Raw genomic sequence first — 9,564 nt, 5'->3', positions numbered from 1 at the left:
CTCTCTCTCTCTCTCTCTCTCTCTCTCTCCTTGGTGTTGGGATCAGGGGGTCACAGGTTCAAACGTTCAAACCCCACTGCAGTCAGCATGTCGTTGTGTCCCTGGGCAAGACACTTGATCCTGTGGGGGTTGCCCACTGTATTGAGGATGTAAGTAGCTTTGGACAAAAACGTCTAACAAGTAACATGTAATGTAATGTAATAATATTGGTGGTTAGGGTTGGTGTGTTGTCTGGCCCCTCCCCCTCCACTCTATACACTCTTGTTATTGGCAACCCTGTGTCAATAGAGATAATTCCTGCTGTGGTGACAATATCAAATATTACAATTTGGTAAGTAACGTTAAAACTTATTTTACAGATTATGCATTCATCACTCTTTAATAGCAAGCTTTTATTGCATTATATATCTAGGATTTCAATAATCACATCTGAATTAATGCATCATTTTGTATGTTTTGTACTTATTTACTTGTTTTATGATGTGTTTATCAGCACATACAAAGACATTAATACCATTTTGTTGAAGGTTAAATGCCAAAGAAAGCCTTATGAAGATACCTCTTCTGTTAGATATCAATATATATACTTGAAAAAGTATAGAAATATACAAAAAATAGTTTTCCTAATTGCATGAATACAAACAGCAAGTGTTGCTTTGCAAATAAATCATCCATGATGTTTTTGTCGTTGCTAAATTAAGTCACTTTCAGAAGATTTTTGAAAAACAAAAATATTTTTTATTGTGGTGACAGAAATGTGTTGATCCAAAGTAACATCTTCACCAAAGTTATTAATTACTGATACCTTTACAATAATCTTCAATATTTTTTACATCTCTGTTCATCCATTTTGATGTTTGGTCTCACACGACGTGTTCAGAGTAAGCGACCAAGGAGTGATAAGCCTGTGATGTGGTTGTGCCGTTAAGAAAACGGTGCCGTTTAGTGAAGGATTACACAATGGGAGAATGATGGAGCTACAGTCAAATTTACATTAACAATCACTTTGGGATTTACATTTTAGTGCATGAACAAACTTGCTGCACAGCCTGAAACTGAATTGAAAACATACTTCCTCTTCGACATGATATTTTTCTCTTCCCCATCTGCCAATTCAAAGTTAGAGTATAGTGTGCGTAAAATGGTCATTATTTTCTCTATCTAAAAAGTATGGTGGCTCTGAAGTGCAAGACACCACAGCATTTCAGAAAACACAACAGTATTTCAGAAAACACAACAGTATTTCAGAAAACATAACAGCATTTCAGAAAACATAACAGCATTTCACATTGGACGGAAAGGGTATTCCTTGGGGAGAACACTTCATGTTTGTGATTGGACAGAGCCAGCCAGAGAAGCACTGCTGTGATTGGTTGTTTTTGCTGCCAGTCAAGAAATGACGCTTCGTGATTGGTCACCACCCGACAGCGCAATATGTCCCAACACATTTGCCGTTAGCTGTTAGCACACACTCAGAGCTCACAGCTCCTCATATCTGTTCAGAAGCTGGACAAAAGTTAAACAAGTACAAACCACAGACTGTCTATGTCATGGTGAATACAGTCGCTGCTTTATTAATGTCTGTTTGACGTTGTTGTGAGTGTGGACGGAGCAGCTACAGGTTAGTTTAGCCTAATGGATCCGATTCCATTCAGAAAACACGCATTTTAAAAGCTTTTCGCCTGCCGTCTTGTCTGCAGACTTGTCAAAGCATTAATTCATGGTTTTTACTAACCGGTATCAGCAGGGGTTAAATTGTGCCGGGGCTGTCCGGGGCTCTGCCCCGGCTCATTTGTCATTTGTTTAAGCGATATGTTAAAACGTCTCTCGTTCTTAATATAGACTTTATTTAGGGTCAATATGTGTTCACTTTACTTTAAAATAGCAGATCTCTGTGACTGACCGGATATTTTTCATTTCATTTCAAACCTTTATTTAATCAGATTGGTCCCATTGAGATCATAGATCTCTTTTTCAAGGGAGACCTGCAGCATATAGGTTCCACATGAAACATAAAACATAAAGGACATCATACATTATATTTACAGGATACATTTACATAGTTATAGATATTTACTAGTGCCCATAGTATCAACGAGCATTTCATTTAGCCTAGCTTTAAAAACATGCAGAGGAATGAGATTGCTCAGTTTCAATTCTTGCTGAAGATTATTCCAAGCAAATGGAGCTGCGATCATAAAAGCTGTCTTACCTAACTAAGACAGTCCTTGCTCTTAGCACATCTAACAATACTACATCATGCGATCTCAAACAATAGCTGCTTGCAACTCTCTGTGTTATCAGAGAGCAGATATAATACGGGAGTTTACCCAACAAAGCTTTATAAAACGTGTACCAATGACTCAGCCTCTTTACAGTAAGTGATGGCAAACCTGCCTTGGCATACATGGTACAGTGATGAGTAAGTGCTTTACAATTTGTGACAAATCTCAGTGCGCTGTGATAGGCGGCATCTACTTGTTCAGGCAATGGGCAGGTGCATTCATATACAACAAATCACCATAGTCCAGCACAGGTCAAAAGGTCACAGAGCCTTTTCCTGGCCTCAAGCGAGAAACAGGACTTGTTTCTGAAAAAGAAACCTAGTCTAACCCTCAGCTTTCTAAGCAGGTTATTGACATGAAGTTTAAAAGTAAGACAATCATCAAGCCAGATACCAAGGTATTTATAACAGGTAACCACTTCAAGTACTTGTCCTTGCATAGTAACAATATCTAAAACAGGCTCTAGTGTCTTTTTAGCTTTTTAAAATAGCATTACCTTGGTTTTATCAACATTTAAAAGAAGCTTAAGCTCAGAGAGCTGAGTCTGAACAGTGTTAAAAACAGCCTGTAATTTAACAGCAGCCTCCTTAATGGAGGGACCTGCACAGTACATCACGGTATCGTCCGCATAAAAATGTAAAGTAGCTTCATTCACATTTTCACCTAAACTGTTGATATAGATGGAGAATAAAAGTGGACCTAAAACAGAACCTTGAGGAACACCATTGGCAATGTTTAACCACTCAGAAGACAGCCCATCAAAGTGAACACATTGGGACCTTTCAGAGAGGTAGTTCACAAACCACCCCACTGCATGGCTGGATATGCCAGTACTGAGTAGCCTCTGCTTTAAGATGCGATGATCGACGGTATCAAACGCTTTGGAAAGGTCAATAAATAGGGCTGCACAACTCTGCTTATTATCTAAAATACTCGTAATGTCATTCACCACTTTCATTTTCGCAGTGATGGTGCTATGTTGCTTTCTGAAGCCTGACTGATGTTTAGACAGGATATCATTTTTACATAAAAACTTCTTTACTTGTTCACTCACTAGGCGTTCGAGCACCTTCGCCAGAACTGACAATTTAGATTGGCCTATAGTTATTTAAAATAGTTGCCTCCCCTCCTTTTAGTAAAGGCAAGACATAAGCTGACTTCCATACTTTTGGAATTGCATTTGTGCTGAGGGAGAGGTTAAAAAGATATATATATAGTTTTTTCCGGTGAGGGAACGTGTCTCTGCTCCGATCAGGAGCTGCAACACCGCGGCTCCTTCGTGCAGAGAGTCTGCAGCTGTGTGTGTGTGTGTCCACTAAATTGAACAGTAATTCACGTCTCATAACAAAATAAGCTAAGGCGACTTGCATTCGGTAACTTGATTTTAAAAATAAAACCAGGGACATGTTTTGTTTTGCGATCCATATCTCATCAAAAATATCTAATGTTAGTAACTATTATAGATAAAATGGGGACAATTCTGTTCTAATGTAGTTTGACCATTGTAACTGCTGTGCAGACATAGGGCCTACTTATAAAATAGGGCCTCTAACTAATTACCTTAAATAAACTCACTAATTAATGAAACCCGTTCAATACGCATTATTCTTATTCTTGTCATTCTTTATGAGTGCAGCCAGTAACGGCAAGGTATCTAATTACTTATTTATTTAGTATTCCATAACTTCATAACAGAGATGGTCAAACTAAAGCGGTAGAGACATGGCAGAAAACAATGAAGCGGGACATTGAACTGTTCACCCGTGAGAGGGCGATAAACAAAAGAGAGATAGCGTCCCCGTTGAGCGAGTTTACAGACGAAAAGACACAGAAAGACAGAAGCGCAATAACAAATAGGCTATATTTAGGTGTTTTTTTGTAAATAACCGACGGTATCAAGAGGAAGTAAAGTCCCCTGGTTTGTCAACAGCCATGAGACAACTCAAAATCAAGTTTCCGAATCCTCACAGCTGTTCTCACTGTAAACATCGCGTTGCGATGAAAGCAGTTTCTAAAATGATATCCAGGGGATGCATCCAGAGCTGTCATTGGCTGAGATAAGTGCGGCCGTGCGTAACGCCTCCACCGTTCCCGCAAATGCGTCCGTGGAGGAGCCGTGGAGGACCCATCAGTGTCTCCTCGGTTAGAGCTCCTCCTCGATTTAGAGAAATGAAATGTCCTTCAAAATGGCGCGCTGAAATCCATTTCCGGGTCACTACCGGAGGACCGAGGAGTCGAGGAGTCGAGGAGGGGAAATTAGAGTATTGAGAAACCTCTAAGAAGCGTTCTCCCTAAAGGAATACCCTTTCCGTCCAATGTGAAATGTTGTGGCGTTTTCTGAAATGCTGTGGTGTCTTGCACTTCAGGGCCACCGTAAAAAAGGGAACTGAGATTATATGGATTGGGACAAAAACAAACGTTAAAGCTTTGGATTGTTCCGTTAAGAGATACTAAAATACTTATAACTTATGCTATATGATCTGATTCTGTCTTTTCTGTCCCTCTTTGTGTTGCAAAGAGCATTTATATAACCTGTGAGGCATTTACTTCACTTTGCAAAGATAGATAGATGCAAAGATCGATGCATAGATAAACACCCCCAAACATGCAGCAGAGTCTCAAATGAAATGTAAAAACATCAGTTACATTTATAAATTGAACACCAGGCTCCTTAGGGTTGTCTTCAGTTCTAGTTACATGTCAGAAAAATTAGATCTATATTTTGTCCTTCGACTGATTACACACAAACTTAACAAAACCCTTAACATTGCGGTTAAAGAAACTAATGTTAGACACTTTAGTGGCCTAAGATTGGATTTCTATGCTGTATCAATAAATAAAAAAATAAAAAAAGTCCTTTGTCCTCCAAGCACACAACTGACAATAAGTTGTAAAAATGTCATTTACAGGACAAGCGCAAGATCTTTGAGAATGTCTAAGAGATGATCATGTATGCCCTGTTAAAAAATATATAGATAGATAGATTAGTTTGAAGCTACTCAGCACCACCATGTGGCTGAAAGACAACAAGTATCAAATGCTCAGACAAAATGTATGTTTATATTCCTTCTATTCTTCTTTTTGCAAAAATATTTCAGATGGACTACTCGTACAACACAGAGGCCGGATACAGCCTGTTTGACGGCATGGAATACATGTATGAAATTGACAATTCCTCTGATGAGGATTGTTGTTCTGACGGTGATGTGTGTGACCTGTCTGAGGGCATGCACTTTGAGTCGGTGTTCATACCAGTTCTGTACTCCGTGGCCTTCGCTGTGGGAGTCCTGGGGAACGGGGTGCTGCTAGGTGTTCTGGCTCGGAGCAGGGCAAGCTGGAGTGTGACGGACATCTTCATCCTACACCTGGGGGTGGCCGACATCCTGCTGCTGCTGACGATGCCGCTGTGGGCCGCGCAGTCCGCTCAGGAGGAAGGGTGGACGTTTGGAACTCCGCTCTGCAAGATCACTGGAGCTGTTTTTACGGTAAGACTGCATTAAAGGTCACCTATTATGCAAAATCCACTTTTTCATGTCTTTTATACATCAACATGTGTCCCCTCTGTGTAAGGAGACTCTGAAAGTTTCAGGAAAAAAGATTCTCTCTCTTTTTGTCCTGATCCATTTTTATAAAAACCTGTCTGAAAATGAGCTGATCAGATGTTGGCCACTTTATGATGTCATAACGATGTTTTGTCTTGTGTAACCATTAGCCAATCAGCAACCAAGGTAACCCCCGCCCCACCTTATCACCTGAATCTCCTCCTAGAGCACCATTGTGTTCTTTTTAACCAAATCTCTCTCAGAGGGGCGTGGGGAGTGGCTCCTTATTTTCCTCTAATGTAACAGACAGAGAACCAGCACTTTTGAAACAGGGCTGAAACAGAGGGGATTATGGGTAATGCTGCAATGATCTGTTTGGTGTATCTGAGACCTGTAACAAAGGAATGAAAAACAGTATAATAGGGGACCTTTAAAGGGGCCCTATGGTGCTTCTATGAAGGTTTCTGTGCATGTAAATCAGGGGTGTCAAACTCAAGGCCCGTGGGTCAAATCCGGCCCGCAAGAGCTTGCAAAGAATAACATATGTTTATTATACGGTTACATGCCGCTTTACAAATGCACGTTGCCCATAAACATGTCCCACAATGCATTTCCTTTAGTGACATGTGCATTGAAAAGACTCGCAATTATTTGCCCTAGACTTCCGCTTTCAGATAGTTGATTAGGAAGTTATTACCCCATCGGATAATAACCCAATGCAGAGGCACTAATGTAATATAATACATTATTTTATATATATTGTATTTTTATATATGTATATAGTCTTAAAGTTTCAACCAAAAGTTCCCTCCAGACGGAGTTTCTCTCCACAATCACAACAGAGCCGGCAGTGGTTTCAGACAGAGGGTGTAGGAATAGCTTGTATATCAATTAGTTAACCCAATGTTACCTCTAATTATTGAAGAGACATTTAGGAACAAGCAAAACAATATCAACATCTGTTTAAAATATTTCCCATCTCCTGCAGTGAAGTACAGGACTTCTGCCTTATCAGACACAAGCTTGTGCAGGCGTGATGTATTTAAATGTGTTAGGGAAGTAGTGAGCATACAACTATTCTGATGAGACTTGGATTATACTGCACGAGTAGTGTGAGAGTTTCTAAACAGAATAGTTCTGCTAAGCAGCCCCTGTTTACTTGAATTCATCAATTATTTTTCCCAGTTTATGGATTCTTTGTTAAGATAACAAGTGGTGAGAAATTGATACACAAATGCTCATTGTGTGCGTGGAGTACTCCTTTGAAGTTCATGATAGTAATTACATGAATGCACACAATATACAACCACATCTGTTTTCCTTTCTTTTTTATTATTAACGATTTTTATTCCATATTTTATTCCTTTTTAATCCATTCCATTTCTATTTAAATACTGTTATGTTTTACAATATTTTTTCTAGTTCTCTATCTGTGTTTTTAAACCTTTGTTTTACTTTTATGTATGCACCGCAACATCAAGTCAAATTCCTCGTACATGTCAACCAACCTGGTAATAAACCTGTTTCTGATTCTGATAAAGTGGCTGCAAAAAGGTTTCTCACTCGTTGGTGATTTCTTTTTACCCCCAGATCCACTTCTACTGTGGGATCTTCCTGCTGGCGTGCATCAGTCTGGACCGCTACCTGTCCATCGTCCACGCGACCCAGATGTACTCCCGCAGGAACCCCCGGGTGGTTCACATCAGCTGCCTGGCGGTGTGGATCTTCTCGCTGCTGCTCTCCCTCCCTGACTGGGTCTTTTACCATGCTGTTAAGGATGACAGGAGAGGCAACAGAACAGAGTGTGTTCCAGACTACTTCCAGTTCGACCCCAATGGAGTCTTTAATTGGGAACTGGCCTCCCGCGTGCTGTCCCACACGGCTGGCTTCCTGTTGCCCTCCGTCGTCCTCGTCTTCTGTTATTCCTGCATCCTGCACCGGCTGCGCTGCGGCTCCCAGGGCCTTCAGAAGCAGAAAGCTTTCAGGATCATCATGGCCGTGGTGGTGGTGTTCTTCATCTGCTGGACGCCGTACCACATCACTCTCATGGTGGACACACTTCATTCGGGCAACAGCTGTGGAGTCAGAGGATCTCTGCAAAAAGCCATGGTGGTCACCTCCTCCCTGGGCTACCTCCACTGCAGCCTCAATCCCATCCTGTACGCCTTCGTGGGAGTGAAGTTCAGCCGTCTGTGGTCAGAGTCTGCAGACACCTCCAACTCCATCGCTGTCTGAGAGGGATCCACAAACATTTGAACATTTGAACAGGTCACCACCATATAGCTAACTGGCGGCCTTTGCTGCAGAGGAGAGGGGTTTGAATCCAACCCAAGGAACATTCACATCTCATACATGTAGTTGTAATGGAAACATAGCATTTCCTTTTTCCCTTTTCTGACAGCAAGGAGTATCGTAGTGCAGCTTTTCTACTGTTTTACACAGAAACCTTTAAATTAGATATTGTTTATACTTTTTTAATGCATCTGTCACTAGTTAAATACATTGTTCAAATAAAAATTGAAATATTTTGAATCTTACAAGTGTTTTCAACTTACAGGTATTTGTTGCAGACTGAAGTCTTATGAGGCTAATTTATATACTATATATAATCATACCTTTGAAGCAACTGTTAGAACATAATGTACATTGACTGAAAATAAAAATGATAAACTTAGATGAACACATATATTGTTTTGAACCTAGACATTGTTATACAGTTTGGTTGGTGGCTTAAAAGGGGTATATCACACAAGTGTTTTCCTGCTTAATCCTAATAAATGCTTTATTTTGATTTTGTTAAGTCTTTTTGATGCTAACAATTTGTTTTTGATTTTTAAAATGTTTTCTAAATTGTGATTTTGGTATTTGGTAATTAACAATGACGCCCTATACAGAGACGTATGTATTGAGATTATAAAATTCAAACTCAGTGCTGTATAAATCCCATTGAACTCAAACGGGAGAGGTTACAGCATGAAACTTGTATACTGTATTAAACCCTAATACATTTAATGTATTCACTTTTCTGACATGCTCTCAAAGCTTATCATACATTTAGGATCAGGGGATTACATCTGATGCACAGAAGAACAGCAAAAGAAACGTTCAACCCACATGCAGCGGTTTCTGTGGAAATAATTTTCAGGAAACTTGAAACAAATTCGAGGAAAGAAGCCGCACATCCTCCAACATGTGGCTTTAGCAGAAACGAGAAGAGATGAAAGAATTGAAATGAAGCGAGTGTCTGACTTCTCCATATCAACTAATGTTCACAAGATTACTCAAAAAACCGCAACATGCCACCACTTCTATCGCTCACAACACTTCGTATTCATGAAGGCACACTGCAGCCTGTTGGAGGTGTTCGTGTTAGAAGAGTTCATCCCTTAAACGTTTGATTACAGCAACAACCAGTTTGTATAGTGTAAACACTCCAGGAGCAGCAGCTCTACTGGTTCAGTCACTGTTGCAGAAAACAAACGGAGAGACAGGTTTTTAAACTCTTCCTGTCAGAGCTTGGCTTCACGCCCATTCAAACACATTGTGCTGTCAACATGCATTAGACTTTAATCACCTAGTTACATTTGTACTTTTAAGGATCAATGCTTATTTTTTGGATGGAAGTCAACTCTCTTTCTGCGGGACAGTTTAACAAAGTGTGTACTGAAAACCTGTTTAAAGAAAAGGGCCTCTTGTCTCTTTAAAGTTGTGCTGAGAAGCTCTAGCTGACACAGGAA

The 9,564-nt window shown here is 40.2% G+C and overlaps 1 protein-coding gene across 1 annotated transcript; it reads left to right on the top strand.

Annotated features, from left to right (window-relative positions):
* Window positions 1-295: 295 nt before the first annotated feature.
* On the top strand, window positions 296-8,618 carry LOC307045537 (C-X-C chemokine receptor type 3-like). Its single transcript, XM_079691244.1, has 3 exons — window positions 296-331; window positions 5,384-5,770; window positions 7,418-8,618. The coding sequence occupies exons 2-3, from the start codon at window positions 5,384-5,386 to the stop codon at window positions 8,060-8,062; spliced, it is 1,032 nt and encodes a 343-aa protein (XP_079547370.1). The 5' UTR covers window positions 296-331; the 3' UTR covers window positions 8,063-8,618.
* Window positions 8,619-9,564: the final 946 nt, after the last annotated feature.

The sequence above is a fragment of the Notothenia rossii genome, assembly GCF_949606895.1.
Source record: "Notothenia rossii genome assembly, chromosome: 7".
NCBI lineage: Eukaryota > Metazoa > Chordata > Actinopteri > Perciformes > Nototheniidae > Notothenia > Notothenia rossii.
Note: the sequence above shows the minus strand (reverse complement) of the source record. Positions and strands in the feature narration are given on the sequence as shown.